This window comes from Musa acuminata, chromosome BXJ2-4, assembly GCF_036884655.1.
Source record: "Musa acuminata AAA Group cultivar baxijiao chromosome BXJ2-4, Cavendish_Baxijiao_AAA, whole genome shotgun sequence".
Classification (NCBI taxonomy): Eukaryota; Viridiplantae; Streptophyta; class Magnoliopsida; order Zingiberales; family Musaceae; genus Musa; species Musa acuminata.
This window is the reverse complement of record NC_088341.1, coordinates 5,940,801-5,964,708: the sequence shown is the minus strand read 5'-3', so window position 1 is coordinate 5,964,708 and position 23,908 is coordinate 5,940,801. Positions and strand designations below refer to the sequence as shown.

The window sequence follows — 23,908 nt, the reverse complement described above, 5'->3', positions numbered from 1 at the left end:
CTTGTCAAGAACATCGACCTCATCGAACAACCATAGAGTCGATCTTCCATTAGTACCTCTTCTCGACCTCCTTGTTTTGCCTCCAAATCAAGACTTCTATACAGCTCTTGCTTTGATTACCGATTCAAGGATATAAACTGACTTAAATCCAGAAAAAAAATCACTTTGCTAACTCATTAAGATCACATAGTCTGATGTGTCGTTCAAATGAAACCAATCATTTTGACCTGCTTCCATGGCTCCTATTCGTAGATGAATTGAGGACACATGCACCACCCCCATCAACCAATCAATCGAAGGCGCATGGAAGAAGTACCCTCCACGTCGGACCGAAATTGTGGATTCAAGTTCATGGTAGGCCCCATTCCGTCGACCAACTCGAACTCGACAGGTAACCTAAGGGTTTCCTTTCAGACTAGTATAAAAGACTTGCAAATAACATGTAAAGTTATTTATGGATCATTAAATCTATGCTGAAGCAATAAAATTACTCGTCAACACTAAATTATCGAGAAAAATAAACAATTCCTACTTTGTAAAAACATGGAATTGCATTAAGAACACGTTTTTAATGCAATCCTTACCTTATATTTCCCACATTCTTTAATTTGCAAGAGTGAGTGAGGAACATGAAAAAAAATATCATACATATGTGCTGATAATATATTACAAGGGGAAAATAAATCAGTGGAACCCATCTAAATCATATATAATAAATAACAAGTTAGCAGTCAATCGACAAAAATAACCAATAAGATATGAATAAAATTACTAAGCAAACAGCAGCCTTTGCATGCAATTTGAGGAATGGATTACTGCATATGATTCAAAATTAAGGAGAAGAAAATATTATGGTCAGACTCACAAGTGTCATGATCTCAAGCTGTTCAGTTCCGTATCCGATCGAAGGCATAGATGGAAAGCAAACTATAGCCAGAATATTTCAAGTACATATATGAGCTTAATAGTGTTATCTCTTAAGCATTACTTCAATATGTGGTGGCAAAATGGAACTCCACAGCGGCCAGAAAACCAGAAGCTTAAGTCAATGACAGAAATTTGATCTGTGTCCGTATGGTTTGGAAAGAAATAGAATTTTATGATGTTGCTCTCTGAGAACCATAGAAGATAATATAAAGAAAGTAAAAGCTTAAGGATTTTAATTCATAACACTCGGGTAAACAAGCAAGGCACAGAACATGAAAAGAAAAGAAATGCTGGTGGAGGAACAAGAATCGGGAACAGACGGCGGAGTTCTTGGTTGAGGTGATAGGGTTTGTCAGTCCCATCACCAGATTCCAAGGTGGCTATGTTGCCTTCCCTTCACTTTCTTCTTGCTCGACGATAATGATCCTAGCAATGATTTCAAGGAACGCAATGCACATTGGATCCTAAGGATGAAAGCATTTCATGTTGCATCTCAATGATGTCTTTACCGTGCAGCCGGAAATGTTGACAACACCAGATGTGGAAGAATGGAGATGCTTTGAGAGATCAACTCTCGTATGTTGTAACCCACGTTTTAAGATCCTTTAATCATCTATTTGCGTGGGTAGCACAGCTCAAATGATCTCGAACGATCGATCAAAGCAGACTGCAAGTTGAAGAACAATGATTAAAATGCCAAAGCAGACAGTACTGGGCGATGAGGAGAAGAGCAGCGCCTCAAACCAGTAAACCAACAAGAAAACGAATCATCCGTCTCCTCGTTGTCTTCTTCTGCATCCTCTGTGAACGAAGAGCCATTGAAGGTGTGGTCTTCGCTAATGCAGTAGGGGAGACCCCGGCTGCGGTAGCTGCGATTGCTGTTGTTGTACTGCGAGTTCTTCCTGCTGCTGCCGCTTTCTAGTTACCGTGTGCTTGTTATTGTGCATCCAGACCTTCAACACCTGCCTCCTCACCCCGATCTCGGCACAGAATTGCTCGACCATTGCACTATCTTGCCTCTGAATCCTCCACCCGGCCCTCTCGGCGAAGGCCAACATCTTATCCTTCTGCTCCGCCGTGAACTTGGTCCGAAACCGCTTCCTCGGCATGGTTGCGGGCGTCGGCGCCCCCGCGTTGATCCTTTCCTCGCTCGACGACTCCGTCGTCGTGCCTCCGCTGCCGCTGGGGTTGGTATTACAGAACTGGATGAAGCCGGACGACCCAGGCACGGCAGCTGACGGGCTGCAGAAGCCGCTGAGATGGAACTGCTTCTGATGGTGGTGGGGATGGGGCGGCGGGAGCAGCACAGGCAGGCGAGTTGTGCTATGGTAGTAGGGGCCGGCAGCGTTGGTGCCGCCGTCACCATCCCTGCGGTGGAAGCTACGGTGGCAGCCGCAGGCTGCGCAATTAAATGCTTCGGGCGTGTCGGGTTCGCCACTCGGCATGAACTCCCCGCAGCCGTCCACGACGTGGCCGCCTATGGCAGCCGCGTGGTTGCGAAGGCATTCCCCGTATCTTGTAGAGATAGTAGCAGTCGCGGCGATGGTGGATGAGGTCTTGGTGGTGGCAGCGGGTTTGGTGTGGGATGACACGCCCGCAGCAACTGCACCTGGGGACGAGTTCGGGATGGAATCTTGACCTGCGTTTTTGGTAAGAGACTGGGGCGTGTGATCCATAGTTGTGGTGGTGTGTTCAAGAGTTGGTGGTGGAGCTCTGGCGTTGCCAAAAATGTTACCGTTTGCAGCTCCTCCTGCACCACCACCATCAGCACCAACTCCTCCTCCTCCTCTTGGCGAAACGAGAGAGGCAGAGGGGAGGATGGGTTTGGAGAAGGCTGATCCCCCTCTGATGAGAGAGGTGTTGTAACCAGGAGGGGAGGAAGGTATCCTGATCTCACTAGGACCCCTAAACTCCATCAATTCGACTCTGCCCACCTACAACACCGCTCTGGTACTGTCACCTCTTACACCTCGCACCCATCAGAGAAGAAGGATCAGTGGAATTCAGCAAACCAAACAAAGCAGATCGTAGCAGGACAAATATCTTGGAACAAGGGACACCGGTCCAGCTCTTCTTGCACTCACAAAAGCGAGGATGAGCGATGAGAGGGACTAAACGAGCAAGTGCAGCACTAAAAGCAGCATCACCCGGAGGCGCATGGGATGCTTTGAGTGAGACCAAAAAAGAGATAGAGGGAGAAAGGAAGAGAGAGAGACAGGAAGGGACGGAGAAGAAATGGTGTAGGACATGGTTTCCTAATACCCATCCCCCCTCCTGGTCATCAGATCATGATGGGGCGAAGAGAGATGGGGGCGTCTGACGACGTGGTGATGCAATGGAAGACCAATGGAGGAGAGAAGGGTGGCTGGGGTCGCCGCAGGGAACAACCGACAGGCTCACACTTCACCCCTTCCACGCCCTGCAAACTGGTCCCTGCCCTCATAATTATTGCTGCAACCCGGTGATCACATTAATTTCTGTAGCTGTGTATCTGTGCACGTGTGTGGTCTCTGCATCGCTTGCGTCCTTACCTTAGCTGTATGCCGCTTACCACGTCCTCCTCCTCCTCACTCTGTGCCTCTTCTGCGACTCCATTGAGCTCCTCCCCCCTGTCTGCTCTCGCAATGGCATTTGAAGGGCCGGAAGAGCTACCCCATTCCTTTGTTGGTGTGTCAGAGCTCAGCACTGAAAGGGGTTGGGGTCTACCACCAGCTCTCTCGAGCCAGCTTTTACTTCGTCCCTCCTTTGGTTTCTCCTCCTCGTCACCTGCGCAAAAGCCCTCTCCCCATCTTTATTCCGTATTGCCATCTTGTCACCTGCGAACGGCCCTCCACTGCTGTCCTCAACTTGCGCAAGGCGTAGTGGAGGTGGCCTGGCTGTCCTCCGCCGAACCAACCAATGCTACTGATTCATCCATTGACATAGTGTCGCCATCCTGCTGCTTTCTATGCCCACATTAAGAGCATTTCATGATCTGTCTCCAGTCTCCACACTAGTCTTCTGTTGTTCTTGGACTTTCCCAGAACATCTAGCAAGCAAGCCCGTTGAGTTTGATCTCATGAAACACTATAATTTTGTATAGACCGAGTATCTCTGTAACATTGGGAGCACATGACATGAACACATACCACGCTATTATGCAGAGAAAAAACGATTGTTATGCGAAAAAGATCATCAAAAGCTGAAAGTGGTACAATTTTCATGTGATTTTAATCGAGCTAATCATCTCTTTGGACAACAACAACGTTTTGTATTACGATTGCGTGTTTAAATGCCTACTCCACGGAGATCGCTGAACCATGCGGCTTTGAGACAGCGAAGTGGAGGGTTGCATGAGCGACGTGTGGCATGTTTAGCCTAACCTTGTTCGTACGTGGCTTCGCAAGGGTTTCCGGTCACACCAAACAAAATGGGCTTCTTCGGCTGTCCTCTTCATCTCCACTGCGCTGCCACTGCATGAATGGAACACATAAGAATCAAAATTGTGGAAGATCCAAGTGGTGGTGAAACATAATCCAATTCTCAAAGAAATTGAGACCATTCCGCATGGGGTAAGGAGGGACCAGAACACATCCCAGTAGCTTCCCGTTGCTGCTAAAGGGAAAGCTACAAAGTTTGACTTGGGATTTGGGATCGATTAGTGTTTTCTATTGCAACTGAAGACCAATTGGAGGTGTCAAGGGGGGAGGAATGACATGAGATATATTATCATGAATGACAACGTACAGGAGATGCATGCATCTAAATTGGCAAACGTGTCCCTTTAGTCGTATTATATAATGCCATAACGTTAGCTGCATTCTCCCAGCACATCAAATCGGATTACATTAATCATCCGGTTCAAGAGCTGGTGGTTTAATCAAACTTATCCCATTGGTTTTACCCACAAATCTAGTGTGGATTATGCCGAGTTCCCATGGCATGGCTACAAACGCGGTGTTAATTAGCAATTTGGCTCGTACTGGCTCATGTTCTACGCGTGGAACGACCCCAACCATTTGAATCTCAAATTTCTTTTGCCTCAAAGTTTGTGCACACGACCGATCACATCTTGGTCATCTCCTGTGGACGGATGTGATGTAATTAGTATATAGGTGCTGCTGCACTGTTGCGCACACAGGCATATGATGAAGTCGAGCGTTCTCTAATGAATGAAGCATCTCTTCACAGCCACTTCATACACAAATATTCCAGATTGATGCCATCTTGCTAAAGAATTTCCAAGTGGAAGTGGACTCGTTACTTCAGCAGCTCAAGGACACCATTACGTTTTTAGAAAGAGGAACGCTCGTCTTCTTCCTTCTTAACAATGGAGAAGGATTCCCTTGATCAGGGATTTCCTGTTGTCTTTCTCTGTTATTCTTTTTGGGAAGAGACTTGAGCAGGCCAGCTTTTGTGTGATCAAGGACAGGGTACATGGTTGCCTTAGATAAAGTCCATTCCCCTGCTTTCTCTGGTCCCTCTGCCCTGTACTCTCCGGTTCTCCTCGACGAATCCTATGTGATTGCCCCTAACCAGCTTACATATCTCCGTGGCATTGCCATCGTATAAATGTAGATTTCGAGCAGTTCTGATGCCATGATAATGATTTTTGAACTAAATGATCATTAAATCCAAGAAGGCATTTTGGAAGAATTATATGGCAATCTTCACTCGTATGCTTTTGAGCTCTATCGGTGTTAGGCCCATGGATACTTTGAACAAGGACAGTGAGACAATGACGCACTTCACATTATATATACCTCGAACGAGGATGGTGAGACAATGTAGAACTATGGATGTGAGCAAAGTTGATCATTTCTGGCTGACCTGAGCATGGATGAGCATAAGGAATTCCTTCAAACACCTATTGTGAACGAAGGGTTTCTCCAAGTGAATAAGGTGGCTTGGTTTTTCCATGGATTTCAAGGTGATCCGCTCTCCCAACTACTTGTAATTTACTAGTCACAGGATGTAAGTTCACAGTAGTCACAAGATTGAAGTGTTCTGATGTTTGAATGATCCCATTGAGGATTGTAAATGGAACGTCAAGGTGTGTTACGAAAAAGCGAGAACTGACAATAAGTGAGCCTTTAAGAGTGGGGCTAGAAATCATGGTTGGGACTGGATTGGATCAAGGGTGAAAATATTAAGTATTGGATTGGGATAGAATTCATTACTAACTCAAACCAAAGCCACTCCAATGGCATACCCTAGGAGAAAGGGTAGGTGTGGTGTTACTAGGGCTTATAGCTTCTCTTTGATGTTGTTGGCAAGCTCCAAGTTAAATATTTTGCCATTCTCTCCCTCATAGTAGAAGTATCCTCCGCAACCAAATCAGAAACACATTGTGAGACAAGAGAATGAGGGTGAATAGATGGATATACAGAGTCACAGGAGACAGTATATATATAACAAGATCAAATTTGAGCTAAGATATATTAGCTTTTGATTGAGAGAGTGATTGTTGTACTTTGGAATAGCAGCATGATTTATCAGGATTGTACTCTTACAAACATCTCTAACCCGAATACTAAAAGAGTGAGAGGAAATGGTTTGAGGTTTGGAGAGGCAGTGTCCCACCACATTTAAGAGTTGACCAAGGTGTACTTGTTTGGGTATATGTGATGACCTCTTTAATCGAGTTTCAGAAAGGACTATAAATAAACGTGTACACCTCCTGCTGGAGAGAAGGGCACTTGGCTTCTGGCAGCTGATCACTAACGTCTCCAACATCTCCGCCTTCTCCTTCCTGTACGTGAACATCACCTGAACACCATCAACACAGATTCCTGTGACAAGGGCAACGCAAAAAGAGAGATGCATGTATCCGTATATAGAAATACCTCGAGGAAGTCCCTGTGAAAGCAGTTTGGGAACCAGAGCTTCCTATAAGTTGCCGCAGACAAAAGTGGCTCGACTCCCATGACAGACACTGGGAGGAGAGCCTCGCCAAGGACGAGACGCCGAGCCGCTTGACTGTCGTACTGCTGAGGGAATCGGTCATGGCGAACGTGGAGCCCGACACGACAAGGGAGCTGGCCAGGTCGGGCTAGTCTCCGCTAGCTTGAACGACACCACGCCGGCGAGCGGTCCGGCACGTAGACGTCGTATTGGTCCGCCAGGGATCCGACCTGGAATTGCCATGTCATGATCCCGTCCATCGCGAAGCCATGCACCAGCACCACTGCAGGCTTCTTCTTCTCCTCCTCCTCCTTCTCCCTAATGTTACAGGCACTTGCCTTCGTCGCCGTAATTCCTTTCGCCTTGGGGTCCCAGAAGTTCATGATGGTGCCGGACTCCAGCTCGACGGTCTGCTGCCGTAGGCAGGTTCTCCGCGCCAGCCGGTGCAAGAGAGTCTTCTGTACTTCCACCCAGTTCATCATCTCTGCCACTATATCTTGGACTGTCTCCTCGTTAACTCCATTTAGGGTTCCCTGGTAGGAGGCTATATAGTATGGATTTTAGTTCTCCAGTGTAGTTGGGCAGGTTGCATTAAAGCCACTAATTAATGTGGGGAATGCGAATAACTTAATGATGTATGTACGATTAGCCGTTGTCGGATTCCGAGTGACTCTTCTTCGGGCTATTTACGATTAGACAATTTTGATATCTCGATATTTAAAATTAAATGTTTACGATTAGACAATTTTCATTTACTCTAACGATTAGACAATTTTGATATCTCAATTTTGATATCTCGATATTTACGATTAGACAATTTTCATTTACTCTAACGATATTTGCTTTACTAATAAAAGATACACACATGATAACATATATAAAAATAATATAAAAATAATAATTTTAACGTCTCAGTTATATATTTTTTGATATTATTGGTTATGGGTTGGTAGAGTTCTAGAGATGGAGTTGAGGGACTTTTGTGGCTTCTTATTGAAGGAGGAAAAAAAGGAAGAGCGATAATGAGAGGTGAGGCAAAGAAAGAGGACGAGAAAAATGGTCGTGCTAACACAAATATAGAGTGACATTGCTCGGAATTGTATATATGACTTCTGCTCTATATCACCTTACATCTGTGTGTTTGTGTCGATGCACATGCAGAATAATGCTCATCCTTCTTCCCCCTTTCGCCACTTTGCATTTGTGTCGGCATGAACATAAATGCAGAGCGATGTAGAGCAAAAATTGTAAATACTAACATTATGTATCTATGTTGGCATTGCTTGTTGTATGCATCGACATCGACACAGATGCAGGATAATGCAGAGCAGAAGCTATAGATACTAATACTTTGCATCTATGTCGGCATGACCATCATCCTCATTCTCATCCGCTTCCTTATCTCCCCTTGTCTCACGTCCCGTCATTGCTCTCCATCTTCCTTCTCCGATGATACTTTACATTTGTGTGAGTAGAAGGTGAAGCATTTGCATTGGCATCATATCACTCTTCATCTACATCGACGAGATGTAAGGCCTTTGCCTCACCTCTCGTCGACGCAATTGAGAGCAGAACCGATATAGATGCCTCACTTAGAATATTGAAATTACTTTTTTGTTCATCATTTTCATATCATTCTCGTATGTGTTGTCACATGCTTATCTCCATTGGTAAAGCCGATGGTGTCATAGTAAATAAGGTTAGATGTTTTATTTTTATAACTGTAAAAATTTTAATATAAATTTTTAAAGTTTAAGGATCGATACGTTAAAAATACTCGTTAACATCAAAATAAAAAATCATCTTAACAATTGATCATGTGAGATGGTTTGGATGAGATCCCACCTAAAAAAAATTGTTAAGAAACCTTTGAATAAAATCAGTGTAGAATTCCCATTAGTTGGGTGCACACACAGAGAGAGAGAGAGAGAGAGAGAGAGAGAGAGAGAGAGAGAGAGGAACACAATGTATAGGCGATACGGAGGTAAAAGTCATAATTCAATTCAAATTTAGGAAAAAGTATATTACCAACTTTGTTAATGAGCTAAATGTTAATTGCTAAGCAATTATTTTAGAGGATGTTCAACTTAATTTTGACTTCTTAGGATGTAACTTATGGTAAGAAGAGATCTTTTATGTTTGAGTCCATTTCACCAATAGAAGTTTCAAATATTTTAAAATTAATTTTCTTATCAGCCATATACTATAAATTTTATTTAGCCCCAATCTTTTGATTTTTCAATTAGGTCGATTAAAATGACATCAAATTATATTATTTTAATGATTATTTAATCTCTTATAATTTGGAAGATTTTAATTGTTATTATATTTCTTAAGATTCATGAAATATTATTAGATTATCACATGACAATAAAAAAAATCTGGTCTAGTAATGTATAATTAAATTAGGAACGGAACATATTATTAATTTAGGAAGTCCTCTGTTCCACACTTCTTCTTTAGAACATTTCTTTCTTCCTTAGCCAAGAAATCACATAAATCCTTCGATCCCATTCGATTTGGATTATGTCGGACGATCCTACCATGACTCAATATACCGTCTCACGATGTTATTATCAATGTAGCGGTCGTAAACCCCTCTACACCCCCAAGAAAGCCGTGTCCCTCTTTGCTCCTTCTCCTTATCGGAAATCCTGCGTCGGCGACTCCATAAGACGCCGTGGATTCCCGAGCTCCTCGCGAGCTCCTTCAAATGGCGGATGTCTCGAGTAAGGATCTCAGAACTGCAGAGAGAAGAATGGCGAGCATCTCCCACCACCTCTTGCCTCTTCCTCCTCCTCGCCTGCCTCCGATCCGGCGATCGGTTACTTCCGCAAACGACAACTACCGTCGGGTACACAGAGAGGTATCGACGCGAGAGGCAACGTGGATACCTGCGTGCGATGAATCCGGAAAAGAGTACACTGACATTATCTATGAGAAAGCCGTGGGAGAAGGAATTGCGAAGGTAAAGTTTAATTTCTTTTTCTTTTGAGAGAAAAAGGGAATTGCGAAGTTAAAGTTTAATTTCTTTTTCTTTTGAGGGAAAAAGGGAATTGCGAAGGTGCGAGTGCACTGAAATCGTTAAGTTAGTTTCTTGTGGAATGTTGATGGTTTAGCTACTTTTGTCTTTCGCGTTCCAAGCTGTTTGTTCGGGTTCTTGGTAAAATTCTCTTAAAGGAACCTCATGGCCAAGAGTTTATGTCCATTACCTTCCAAATGCAACAGTGTTGCTTCGTGTTTATGAACACGATAAACCACATGAAGCGGGAAACTCTGTCGGATGTCGTGCTAAGTTATACGAAGGGGAAAGATAGAAAAGAACAAACTTTGTTAGGGTACCAAAAAATAGCCAGAGTACCCTCCATAGATTGTACAAAGAATATACTAGGTTTTATATTCTTTTGAAAGTATATAAAATTTTAAATAATTGATAGGAAGAATATTATCGATCAATCATCATTCGACGTATGTCTTTCATATAAACTGAAAGAGACAAAGGTTATCTCTCATCGGTCTACCCATGTGGACATGGGTCCAAATCAGGTAATTATAGGCTGCTGCACCCTAATTGCCTATGAGGATAAATGGTCAAATTGAGATAGTTAAAAGTTTTCCTATTGAAGAATATTCCGTCCCTTTATTATTATGTATGAAAGTTTACTTCTAACATAGTTATACGAGATCACTTTTTTGATCACTTATTATCATATTCATTTATCTTGGGTTATTAATTTGGGCATAAGAGGGATCAGGTCGGAAAACTTCTACCAACCCTGGTCTTCATTTGGGAGCTTGACGTTTCTACCTCGAAGACATCTCGACCATACGTCGGACGTCCCTGTGTATATAAATCAGAATAACAATAACCATGTTTAAATACTTGCTGGAGCAGTAATTTGCATCCTATTTGGTCCATGGAATTTTGCAATTTCCAAAAAAAACTGTTCACATGAAACTTATAATAAGCTCCTTGGTTGAGATCTTATTAAGGTCATGTTTGTTCGTAGATACTGGATCAAGAGACAGGACACTTAGTATGGTAATGGCATACTCTGTTTTGGTAAGGATCATAGAGCAGCATGTTTTTGACAAGTGGAATCCTTCATGTAGTTAAAGTTTCTCTTCTTTTTGCATGCAGCATAGAAAAAAAAAGAAGCTATTTTTCATTTGCAGAGTGCATGTTGTTTATACTCTAACCTTCATCTTTGGATTAAATTGAGAATGATATTCCCAGAAGATAATCAACACTTACTGTAAACAATAGAACATGAAACCCTATATCCAATGACTACTTGATTGTTGTGCACGATAGGGATACGAAGTTAAAACTGTAGAACAGCTATGTTCGGCTATAGTATATAAATGTCCTTGTTCATCATGCCTAATATTTTATATTAAGAATTTCAAATTGGTAAAAGTTCCGTTCATGTCTCCAGATCACAGTCAACAATCCAGAGAGAAGGAATGCTTTTCGACCAAATACTATTAAAGAGCTTCTTTGTGCAAGTTGGTAAAAGTTCCTTTCATGCTTTTCGACCAAAGTTCTGTTTACCAAATTGTATTTTGTAAAAGTTCCTTTCATGTCTCCAAATCCCTGGCATTTAATGATGCCAGGGATGACAGCACTATAAGGTATACACAACATCATGAATTATCGATCTGTTATATGGATATTGATTCACTTGCGCAATATGTTGTGTCTTGATTCTCTCCTTAAAACAGTTCTCATTGTTATCAACCAAGAAGCATTTGTAGGTGCAGCTTTTTTATATTTTTGAAAATTTATATTTGCTTTAAATAGGGAAACGAAGCATTTTGTAGTGGTGGTGACCAGGCATTGAGGAGCTCAGATGGATATGCTGATTCTGAAAGTTTTGGTCATCTAAATGTGTTGGATCTCCAGGTGCACGTTTTGCTTTGTCCTAATGATTAAATGTATCAAAAGATTAACAGATACTTTGATACCATGATTCCTTTGTATATATGTTTTAATAGTGATCTTTATTTTCTGGTGATAGTTATAAACGAATTTATAACTTCACAGTGAAATTTCTTATATAGAGACATGTATTTCACAAAATTTAAATATTATATTCATGCACAAATAAGTGGTGAGTTTGATGTTATGCGGTTTGGTTGTCGGGCTCTGCTTTTGGTTCTTGGGAACTCTTTTTTTTTTGCTTTTGTTCTCTTGTTACCTGTTTGCAGGGTTGTTATACATTGACCATATGACAAAAGCTAGATGCAAAATATACTATTCTTAAATTATATCTACTCATTTGCATTTTTTTAGATCTCGCCCAGCAGCATGGTTGACTGAGACATATTGACTTCTTTTGCTGCTTGAAACCTTTATATTCTCTAGATTCTTGAACTTTTAGTTACTGTCTGTTGATTTTCTGATCAAGTTTTGGAACTTCCAGTCTTATACATCAAGATCCATAATTCTGGTGTTTATGATCAAGGAAAATTCAGGTCTTAGCATCACTTGAGGGCTTTGCTCAAAGTATAGGAGTTGCCATTCATACTCTGTTGGAGCATGATATGCTTTCTTGTTTGCCATGTCCTTTTCAGGTTCAGTTACGCCGTCTTCCTAAGCTTGTTATAGCAATGGTATATGCTTCTTCTATTCGTTTCCATTTTGTTCTCTGAGTCTTAGTTCTCAATTCACAAAACAATTTGATTTTGCATCTTGTTTAATACCAGGTAGCAGCAGGCTATGCTGTTGGTGGTGGACATATATTTCACATGGTTTGTGATTTTTACTATTGCTTCTGATAATGCAATCTTTGGTCAGACTGGTCCAAAGGTGGTAAGCTTCAACTTGGATCTTGTGGCTTCTTATCTTCCCACTGATGTTTATGCTTATAGTACACATTGGTTTACAACTCAGTGATGATTTTAATTCATTTCCAAAATTTAAGAGCAGTCATAGGTTGTGGAAGACCTGATAGAGGCAACTATAAATGATATAAATGACTAACAAGTTCATGAAAAGGATTCTTCTCAGATGATTTTATACTGGGACTGACAAACAAGTTCATGAAAATGATTCTTCTCAAAGCTCTATTTTAGAGCGAGTAGAAATATTCAGATGTTGGATCGAGTTATGTGGGGATCAGCCAGAATGAAATGTACAAAAGTCTGGGAGCTTAAAGCATTAAATTCTTCCCAGTCTAGCCATCTTTCAGTAGCTTATATTCAGCATTATTAAACAAATGACTTGAGAATGGCTGGATTTGCTTTCTACCGTTTTATAATCTCTGTCGCATTGGTCAAAAGACCAAACCCTTTTTGTTAAATTACATCCTCTCTCTTAATTCTTGTTAAAGGTGGGAAGGTTTGATGCTGGTTATGGATCCTCCATCATGTCCCGCTTTGAGATCTGCACAAGCGGATCTCCAGCATCATGAACGGTTGCCTAATCTCAATCTGTTCAGATAATACATCATACACGCAAAACAATTATCAAAGCATCACTGATGGTGATCATTCATGATTCAGATTCACAATTGACCTAACCGTTAATTGCAAAAGCATCTCTGTATTATTCATAAGCTTTCACTTAATTAGATGGTTATCAGCTATTTATTATTTATTTATTTAGTACAAACTAAGCTATCCAATCTTGCAATTATGCCAATGACCACATGTTTGGACTTTTCGTTTCGTGCCAATTGGTAGCCTCACTTGAGCTCTCTCTTACGGACTTTTCGTGCCAGTCGGTGCAAGAGAGACTTCTGCACTTCCACGCAGTTCATCATCTCTGCTACTGTATCGTGGCCTGTCTCCTTGGTCACTCCATTTAGGGTTCCCTAGTAGGAGGCCATATAGAAATGGCTTTGATTTCTCCGGTGTAGTTGGGCAGGTTGCATCAAAGCCAGAAATTAATGTGGGGAATGCGAATGCTTAATGATGTATTGACGATTAGCCGTTGTCGGCCATTGTCAGATTTCGAGTAGTTCTCCTTGGAACTCGTGTCATTGTTTTCCTCCAAAGGATCGATGCTTTCTGCTTCCTTCCTATGCATATATCACACTGCCACAGACTTCGATCAGCCACTTTATCCAACTACTCCAATGCTTGTTAACATCTCCATAAAGATCATCTTAGCAATTGATCACGTCAGATGGTTCGAATGAGATATCCACCTCAAAAAAAATCGTCTCTTGATGCATTCCAGAAAGATGTTTGGGATGCAAATTGTAGAGAAACCTCATCTTACTTGAAAATAGAGAATATTATTAAAAAGAAATTATGTTGAAGAGAAATAACTGTCCACCGAGGGAATAAAGAATTCACATTCGTTGGCTGCATTCGCAGAGAGAGAGAGAGAGAGAGAGAGAGAGAGAGAGGAACATACTGTCTACTAAAAACTTACTAAGAAAATTAATTCAAATTTAGTAAAAATTACTAAAAAATTTATAAAGCACATATAAGGAAGAAGAAAACAGAGCTAAGCTGTCAAAAGATTATGATCAAGCTATCTTGATATTGAACTAAATATTAATTGCTATGCAATTATTTTAGAGGATGTTCAACTTGATTTTGACTTCTTAGGATGTAACTAATGGTAAGAAGAGATCTTTTATGTTAGAGTCGATTTCACCAACAGAAGTTTCAAATATTTTAAAATTAATTTTATTATCAGCCATATATTATAAATTTTATTTAGTCCCAGTCTTTTATTTTTCAATTATGTCGATTAAAATGACATCAAGATTATATTATTTTAATTATTATTTAATCTCTTATAATTTGGAAGATTTTAATTATTATTACCTTTCCTAAGATTCATGAAATATTATCAGATTCGCCGATGGGTAGTCTAACTTTATCTCTATATATTGTCACATGGCAATTAAAAAAAAAAGGTCTAGTAATGTATAATTAAATTAGGAATGAAATAGATTATTAATTTAGGAAGTCCTCTGTTCCACACTTCTTCTCTTATAAGATTTCTTTCTTTCTCGGCCAAGGAAATCACATAAATCTTTCAATCGGTGATGCCATTCGATTTGGATTATGTCGGACGATCCTACCACTGACTCAATATACTATTCCACGTTGTGTTACGATATAATGGATTGTTATTATTAATGTAGCGATCGTAAAGCCCTGTACACTCCCAACAAAGTTGTATCCCTCTTTCTCCTCCTTGTCTTATCCGAAATCTTGTATCGACGACTCCATAAGACACCGTGGATTCCCGAGCTCCTTCAAATGATGGATGTCTCAGGTAAGGACCTCAAAACCGCATAGAGAAGAATCACCCACCACCTCTTGCCTCTTCATCCTCCGCCTGTTTCCGATCCGATGATCGATTGCTTCCACAAATTCACAATTAACCTAACCCTTAACTGCAAAAGCATCTCTGTATGCTTTCACTTAATTAGACGGTGCTCAGCAATTATATTTTTTTTCTAAATTTTCAAATTTATTGCTTTTAGTACAAACTAAGTTATCCAATCTTGTAATCATGCTAATTACCACCACATGTTTGGTCTTTGCATTTCGCGCCAATGGGTAACCTAACTTTTATCTCTATATATATGTCTCTCTCTTTACCTATAAATAGTAATAGCATTACTCCCCAAGCTTACCTATTCCATCGCCTCATCTTGCATTGCTACCGGTCCCCCATATGGCGTCCGCCCTCTCCTTCTTCTCCACCTATTTCCACCTCAGCTATCAGCCTCCCCCCCCACCCCCACTTCGCCTTCTCCCAAACCATGATAAAGATTTTTAAGCTAAATGATCAACAATTTCAAGATCTTAAGTTGCTAGGAAAGTATATTTAGAAGAATCGTATAACAGTCTTAACTCAATGATACATGAACATTGAGACAGTGACATGTATTTATTATTTCGAATTATATAAAGTATACAAAGGAGAGCGAGAGTCTTTTGGATGAACGATGCGACAAAGACGCACTTCAGTTCACATTCCTCTGTAATTTGCATATATTGTGAACTATATGCTTCTAAATTATAAAAGGTTTCTGCAATAACCTTGAGGCTGAAGATGAGCTTCATCATCAATCTAATATAATGTGACCCATGTCCATGATCCTCGAGTAGAAATATGGATGTGGTTGAAGTTGATCATTTCTGACTGACCTCAGGATGGACAAGCACAAGGAACTCCTTCAAACACCTGTTGTAAATGCAGGGTCTCTCCAAGTGAACAAGGTGGCCTGCTTTCTTTATGATTTTTAGGGTGACCTTCTCTCCCAATTGCCTGTAAATTTGATAGTCATAGGATGTGAGTTCACGGTAGTCACAGATTATGTTGGAAAGCAAAAGATAATATAAGTATTTTTTATATTTGAATGATCCATTGAGGATCGAAAATGGTTAATAAATGAATATAAAGCAAATCTCACTAAAATTTTTTGCTTGAACAAAAGAGAGGTGTGGTAACAAGTGAAAGCCTTTAAGAGTGGGCTTGGAAATTGTTAGAATTCATCTCTAATTCAAACCAAGTCCCCAGTGGCATACCCTTGGAGAAAGGTTAGGTGTGGTGTTACCATGACGTGTAGCTTACTCTTTGATGTTCTTAGCATGCTCTAGGTTGAATATTTTGTCATTCTCTCCCCACAGTAGAAGTATCCTCTGCAGCCAAATCAGAAAGGCAGTGTGAGATAAGAGAACGACGAGAAATTGATGGATATTTATAAAACTGGATCAAATTTGAGCTAAGATTTATTAGCTTTTGCTTGTGAGTGACTGTTGTACTTTGGAATAGCTGCATGATTTATTAGGTTTGTACTCTTACAAACATCTCTAACCCAAAATACTGAAAAAGGTGAGGGGAATGGCTTGAGGTTTGGAGAGGCAGTGTCCCATCACATTTAAGAGTTAACCTTAGATTTGGGTGAATATTTTCCCTTAGGATATACTTTTTTGGGTATCTGTGACCACCTCTTTAATCGTGTTTCAGAAAGAACTATATATAAAGGTCTACACCTCCTGCTGGAGATGAGGGACGCTGGCTTCCTGGCTGCTGATCACCAACGCCTCCAACATCTCCGCCCTCTCCTTCCTGTTCGTGAACATCACCTGAACACCATCAACAACAAATTACTGGGACAAGTGCAACGCACAAAGAGAGATGCGTGTATGCGTATATAGAAACACCTCAAGGAAGTCCTTGTGAAAGCAGTCTGGTAACCAGAGCTTCTTATAAGTTGCCGCAGAAAGAAGTCCTTTGAGTCCCTCGACGGACTCCGGGAGAAGGAGCTCGGCCGACGACGAGACGCCGAGCCTCTTGTGCGTCGCGCTGCTGAGTGAATCGGTCATGGCGAACGTGGAGCCCGAGACGACCAGGTAGCGCACCAGGTCGGGCCACCTCTCCGCCATCTTGAACGACACCACGCCGCCGTAGCTGAACCCCACGACGGTGCACTGCTGCACGCCGAGGCGGCCCAGAGCGGCCGCCAGGCAGTCGGCCTGGAACTCCGGCGAGCGGTCCGGGAAGTTGGTCGCCGACCCGCCGAAGAAGAACAGGTCCGGCACGTAGACGTCGTATCGGTCCGCCAGGGATCCAACCTGGAATTGCCATGTCACGATCCCGTCCGTTGCGAAGCCATGCACCAGCACCACCGCCGGCTTATTCTTCTTCTTCTCCTCCTTCCTACTGTTACAGACACAGCTCTTCTTCTTGGTGGTTACGTTCGCCTTGGGAACCCAGAAGCTTATGACGGTGCCGGGCTCCAGCTCGACGGTCTGCTGCCGGAGGCCGGCCCTCCGCGCCAGCCAGTGCAAGAGAGGCTTCTGTGCTTCCACCCAGTTCACCATCTCTGCTGCTCTATCTTGGCCTCTGTCCTTGTTCACTCCATGGTACAAGGCTATAAAGAATGAACAGGTAGCAGGAATTGATGTGGCGGCTGGGAAGAACTTAATGATTGCAGCATTGGCCGCTGTAGGTCACTGTCGGATTTCAAGAAGTCCTCCTTAGAACTCGTTTCATTGTTTTCCTCCAGAGACTCGTTGGCTCTCTACTTCACTATTTCAAAGAGATCACACTGGCATCATCTTAGATCAACTACTTTATCCATCTACTTCATCAATGCTCATTAACATCCCCAGCTCGAGGATCGACGAAGAATGACGGACAACAATCTCGCTGGAAGTTCAATTGGTCTTAGATTGGATTTGACCAACATTGATTGCAGTCGGATGTTATTGGACCATAAAACTTTGGTTAGATCATGCCACGAGGGTATTGTCTATCCTTTCGTGTGAGTCTCTATCAGTGCCTTATATATATATATATATATATATATATATATATATATATATATATATATATATATATATATATATATATATATATATATATATATATATATATATATATATATATATATATATATATATATAGACGATTGAGATGTAAAAATAATTATTTATTTAACATAATTGCTCACCCATGTAATGCATAATCTTAACAATATCTAGGATGTAGTTTCGATTTATCAATTAGATGGATTAAAATGACATCATACGTTGTATTAATTTTTATTTGATCTCTTACATAGAAAAGTGTACTAATATTTGATTTAAAATTGATTTAAATATAATTTAAAAGATTTTAATTATAATTATATTTCATAAGACTCATTAAATATTATAAGATTGTCACATGGCAACCAAAAAAAAATTTGGTTTCCAAAAGAATTTATTTTTCCGAAAATATTTTTATTCACATAAGTCACAAAATATAAATCCTTTGATCAACGATGCCATTTGATTTCGATTATGTCGGCCGATCCTACCACGATTCAACATACCGTCCCACGTCGTGTTACGATACAACGGGCTGTTATTATCAAAGTAGCGATCGCAAACCCCTCGACGCCCCACGTAAGCCTTATCCCTCTTTCTGGTCGTCGTCTTATTCGAAATCTTCCGTCGACGACTCCATAGTACGCCGTGGGTTCCCGAGCACTTCGCGAGATCCCTCAATGGCGGATGTCTCGGGTAAGGATCTCAGAACCGCAGGGAGAAGAATAGCGAGAATCGCCCACCATCTATTGCCTTTTGCTACTCCTCCTCCTCGCCCGCTTCCGATCCAGCGATCGGTTGCTTCCGCTAACGACAGCTACCGTCGCGTACACGGCGAGGTATCGACGCGAGAGGCGACGTGGATACCTGCGTGCGATGAATCCGGAAAGGAGTACACTGACATTATCTATGAGAAAGCCGTGGGAGAAGGAATTGCGAAGGTAAAGTTTAATTTCTTTTTCTTTTGAGAGAAAAAGGGAATTGCGAAGGTACGAGCGCACTGAAATCGTTAAGTTGGTTTCTTGTGGAATGTTGGTGGTTTAGCTACTTTTGTCTTTCGCGATCCATTCTGTTTGTTCGGGTTCTTGGTAAAATTCTCTTAAAGGAACCTCATGGCCAAGAGTTTATGACCATTACCTTACAAATTGCAACAGTGTTGCTTCGTCTTTATAAGCAAGATAAAGCACATGCTGCGGGAAACTCTGTCGGATGTCGTATAAGTCATATGAAAGGGAAATATAGACAAGGAATAAACTTTGTTAGGATGCCAGAAATTAGCCAGAGTATCCTTAGTAGAACGTACAAAGAATGTACTTGGGTTCATATTCTTTTGAAAGCCTTTATTAGATTTTAAATAACCATGTCAAGTGTGATTTCTAATGACACCATCTTGTTTAAATACTTTCTGGAACTGTAATTTGCATCCTATTTGATGCATGGAATTTTGCAATTTCCAAAAAAATTGATCACATGAAACTTATATAAGCTCCTTTGTGGAGATCTTATTAGGATCATGTTTGTTCTTATATAGTGGATCAAGAGACGGGACATGTAGCGTGGCAATTGCATACTCTGCTTTGACAAGGGTAGTTTCTCTTCTTTTCTTTTTAGCATGCAACATGTCATTTATAATTTAACTTTCATCTTTGGATTAAATTTGGAATGATATTCCTAGAAGATACTCAACACTTATCGTAAACAATAGAACATGAAACCTGATGAATCTATTCTTGGTAATCATTTTTCCTGGAAAGGCTCTAGCTGTATCCAATGACGACTTGATTGTTGTGCATGATAGGGATACAAAGTCACAGCTGTAGTGCAGCTATGTTTTGCAGCTTCTGCTATACTATATAAATTTCCTTGTACGCAATTTGGTAAAAGTTCCTTTCATGTCTCCAGATCACAATCAATCGCCCAGATAGAAGGAATGCTTTTCGACCAAATACTATTAAAGAGCTTATTCGAGCATTTAATGATGCTAGGGATGACAGCACTATTGGGGTAATCATCCTGACGGGTAAGGTATACACAAACATCATGGATTATAGATCTGTTATATGCATATTGATTCACTTGTGCAATATGTTGTGTCGTAATTTCTTGCAATAAGAAGCTAAACAGTTCTCATTGTTACCAACCAAGAAGCATTTATAGGTGCAGCTTTTTTATATCTTTGAAAACTTATTTAAGATATATTTATGTTTTAAATTTGTCTTAGAATTTTATATTTGTTTTAAATAGGGAAACGAAGCATTTTGTAGTGGTGGTGACCAGGCATTGAGAAGCTCAGATGGATATGCTGATTTTGAAAGTTTTGGTCGTTTAAATGTGTTGGATCTCCAGGTGCACCTTTTGCTTTGTCCCAACGATTAGATGTTTATCATAATAATAACGGATATTTTGAGACCATGATTCCTCTGTATGTATGTTTTGATCCTGATCTTTTTCTGGTGATGGTTATAAACGAATTTATAATCCACAGTGAAATTTCTTATGTAAAGAAATGTATTTCACAAAATTTAAATATTATATTCATGAATGAATACATAATGAGTTTGATGTTATGTGGTTTGGTTGTTGTGCTCTGCTTTTGGATCTTAGGAACTCTCTTTTTTTTCTTTGTCCTCTTGTTAGTCATTTACAGGTCTGTTACACATTTAGCATATGGCAAAAGCTAGATACAAATTATACTTCTGTTAAAAGTTATATCTACTAATTTGCATTTTAGAGTTCGACCAGCAACATGGTTGATGCGGTGCATGGTGAGCATTGAATGCTCCCGACTTCTAAGACAATAAATTCCGAGCTCAACCCTCTTAAATTTCAAGAACATGGTTCCTTATGAAAATTCAAAATCAACTAGGTACAATGCACCATGAATTTAATATGTATTATATTTTGTGCTTGACTCTTAGTAAATTGTGACTCATTAATTAGGTAGTTGAGTGATTCAATGTATGATGGATCTATAAATGGAAAGGAATGAAGATTGGTGGGGAATTCTAGTTTTTTTTAAACCTCATCTAACTTTTATATTTCGAGCTATTATCTCTTAGTATCTCTTGAAATAAAGAGAGATTTCTTTTGTCCTCCCATGTCTCACTTCTTTTCTCACTCTCTCATTCTCTCTTCCTTTTTGTTTCACATCATTGGTTGACTGACATATAATGACTTCTTTTGCTGCTTGAAACATTGACATTCTTTAGATTCTTGAACTTTTAGTTGCTGTAAGTTGATCTTCTGATTAGGTTTTTGAACTGCCATTCTTACAATGACTTGTTTCATGATCCATAATGCTAGTGTTTATGATCAAGGAAAATTCAGGTCTTAGCCTTGCTTGAGGGCTTTGCTCAAATGTAAGAGTTGTCGTTCATCCTCTGTTGGTGCATGATATGCTTTCTTCTTTGCCATTTACTTTTTCAGGTGCAGATACGCCGTCTTCCTAAGCCAGTTATAGCAATGGTATGTGTTTATTAATTATTATATTCATTTCCATTTTGTTCTTTGAGTCTTTGTTCTTAGGTCTCAAAACAAATTATTTGTGCATCTTGTTTAAAACTAGGTAGCAGGTTATGCTGTTGGTGGGGGACATATACTACACATGGTTTGTGATTTAACTATTGCTGCTGATAATGCAGTTTTTGGTCAGACTGGTCCAAAGGTGCTAAGCTTCATCTTCGATCTTGAGGCTTCTTATGTTACCACTGATATTTATGCTTATAATGCACATTGGTTTACAATTTAGTGATGATTTTAATTCATTTCCAAAATTTAAGAGCAATCATAGCTTGTCAATATATGGGCTTTTCCAGTTATGGGGATTTCATGACAGTACTAGAAATTTTCAATTTTTGGTCTTTCAACTTGATGCCTATGCTCTGGTTGTGGAAGGCCTGATAGAGGCAACTATAAATGATATAAGCTACTGTGAGAGAAGGCTATTTTATACTGGGTCAGATAAACAAGTTCATGAAAATGCTTTTTCTCAAAGCTCTATTTTAGAGAGAGCAGAAACATTCAGATATTGGATTCAAGTATACAGTAATCAGCCAGAATCAAATGCACAAAAGTCTTGGGAGCTTAAAGCTTTAAACTCCCAGCTTAGCCATCTGTCAGTAGCTTATAGTCAGCATTATTAAACAAATGACTTGAGCATGGTTGGTTTTGCCTGCTACCGTTTTACGTTCTTTGTTGTATTGTTCGAAATACCAAACCCATTTTGTTAACATCCTTTCTCAATTTTTGTTACAGGTGGGAAGTTTTGATGCTGGTTATGGATCCTCCATCATGTCCCGCTTGGTAAGTTGAACGAGTAAGGAAGAGATGCAAACCCGTATTTTTCTAATCAAGATATCATTTCATTTATTTGGTGAATCCCTTCTATTGATTCTCCTCTCTGAAGCCTTTTTACATCATAACATGAAGAAATAGTTTCTTTTCAATATATTTTCTCTTTTGGCATATCTTGACTTAAATATAAGACATAACTAAAGAAGCATTCTTTGAATTGGCAAATGATATTTGAACTGATCACCTGTCTTTGTTGTGATGTTATCATGTCTAATTAGATTGGGCCAAAAAAGGCACGTGAGATGTGGTTTCTATGCAGATTCTATGATGCTTATGAAGCTGAGAAAATGGGACTTGTGAACATCGTTGTGCCAGTAAGTGTAGTTTTAGTTAGTCTTCTCCCTTAAAGGACACAAAAAAGTTACATTCAGTTGCTTAAAGAGATATCCTACAACTCTATAATAGTCAACTGCACTTGTGACATAACACAAATTATGTTCTCACCCTACAGCTTGAGAGATTAGAACTGGAGACTCTGAAATGGTGCCGTGAGATCTTACGAAACAGCCCAACGGCAATTCGGGTTTTGAAGTCTGCCCTTAATGCTGTAGATGATGGGCATGCTGGTCTCCAGGTATCTTATAGCATATCCATGCTATTATTTGTTAATTTTACAAATTATAAGCTATCGAGTTTTTCAAGCATATATTTTTGATTCATTGAGTCAGTCTCAAAAGTCAAAACAAATCGGTCTCTTATCTTTTCACTGGTATTTACAATGGTCCAAATAAACACAAAAAGAATATAGATGAACTGAATTGTGAAGCATGTGGACATAGTTCTGTAAACACGTAAAAATGTACCTTACAAAAATTAAAAAACATGTTTTGTCGTGTTGGTTTCTTCAGCAATTAGATAACTTTTCTAACAATTGGTTTCTTCGGCAATGGTTGCATAGGTATTCTTGATTTAATTTAAAACATCGAACAGTTGGTGTTCTCTTCCTTCAAATAATTGGAATATTTTGTTGTGTTGTCTTGTGATTTTAGAGAATCTTCCCTTCCAATGAATTGAATATCTTATAAGAAAAAAATGTTGCATGTCCTTAAAATGATATAAAAACACCGAATTGGGGATGATGATTACTTCTTATCTTGGACTAATACTCGATTCAGCTCTTCAGCAAATAAGCCGTGATATATGTTTTGCAGGAGCTAGGTGGCAATGCTACTCTTGTTTTCTATGGAACAGAAGAGGCTAGTGAAGGAAAAAAAGCTTACTTGAACCACCGACGCCCAGATTTCTCAAAATTTCCACGAAGACCTTAATGCCAATATTGCATGACTTCTTTTCTGATAATATATACAGATGTGGATGTTTGGATTTTCTAATTTTGATCCTGTAGAGCAACTTAATAGCACATTCCGTGGAATACATGAGCCTTGATAATATTACATGCTTTCATCCGAACTGTTCTCTTATCTTTCCATTAATTTCTAGATAAAAAAAGTAC

At 40.0% G+C, this 23,908-nt stretch overlaps 3 protein-coding genes and 2 pseudogenes across 4 annotated transcripts; 2 read left to right on the top strand and 3 right to left on the bottom strand.

The window, feature by feature from the left end:
• Positions 1-1,134: 1,134 nt before the first annotated feature.
• LOC135609686 (zinc-finger homeodomain protein 5-like) lies at positions 1,135-4,078 on the bottom strand. The gene has a single exon (XM_065103197.1). The coding sequence runs from the start codon at positions 2,841-2,843 to the stop codon at positions 1,764-1,766; it is 1,080 nt and encodes a 359-aa protein (XP_064959269.1). The 5' UTR covers positions 2,844-4,078; the 3' UTR covers positions 1,135-1,763.
• A 244-nt stretch (positions 4,079-4,322) lies between these two features.
• LOC135610941 (uncharacterized) lies at positions 4,323-7,292 on the bottom strand (annotated as a pseudogene).
• Positions 7,293-9,433: 2,141 nt separating this feature from the next.
• LOC135610891 (uncharacterized) lies at positions 9,434-13,226 on the top strand (annotated as a pseudogene).
• A 2,428-nt stretch (positions 13,227-15,654) lies between these two features.
• On the bottom strand, positions 15,655-17,651 carry LOC135582455 (uncharacterized). 2 transcript variants are annotated; one of them, XM_065103191.1, is made up of 4 exons: positions 16,954-17,651; positions 16,783-16,875; positions 16,361-16,428; positions 15,655-16,054 (listed from the first exon to the last, which is right to left on the bottom strand). In XM_065103191.1, exons 1-4 carry the CDS (start codon positions 17,611-17,613, stop codon positions 15,919-15,921), a joined length of 957 nt encoding a protein of 318 aa, XP_064959263.1. In that variant the 5' UTR covers positions 17,614-17,651; the 3' UTR covers positions 15,655-15,918. The 2 variants fall into 2 exon arrangements, with proteins under 2 accessions (XP_064959263.1, XP_018681188.2); XM_018825643.2 differs by having other exon boundaries at positions 15,916-16,054; positions 16,315-16,428.
• Positions 17,652-18,674: 1,023 nt separating this feature from the next.
• Positions 18,675-23,865, top strand: LOC135609684 (1,4-dihydroxy-2-naphthoyl-CoA synthase, peroxisomal-like). The gene is made up of 9 exons (XM_065103195.1): positions 18,675-19,043; positions 20,005-20,127; positions 20,347-20,448; positions 21,529-21,567; positions 21,668-21,766; positions 22,357-22,404; positions 22,674-22,769; positions 22,907-23,029; positions 23,607-23,865. The coding sequence occupies exons 1-9, from the start codon at positions 18,783-18,785 to the stop codon at positions 23,721-23,723; spliced, it is 1,008 nt and encodes a 335-aa protein (XP_064959267.1). The 5' UTR covers positions 18,675-18,782; the 3' UTR covers positions 23,724-23,865.
• The last annotated feature ends 43 nt before the right edge of the window (positions 23,866-23,908 follow it).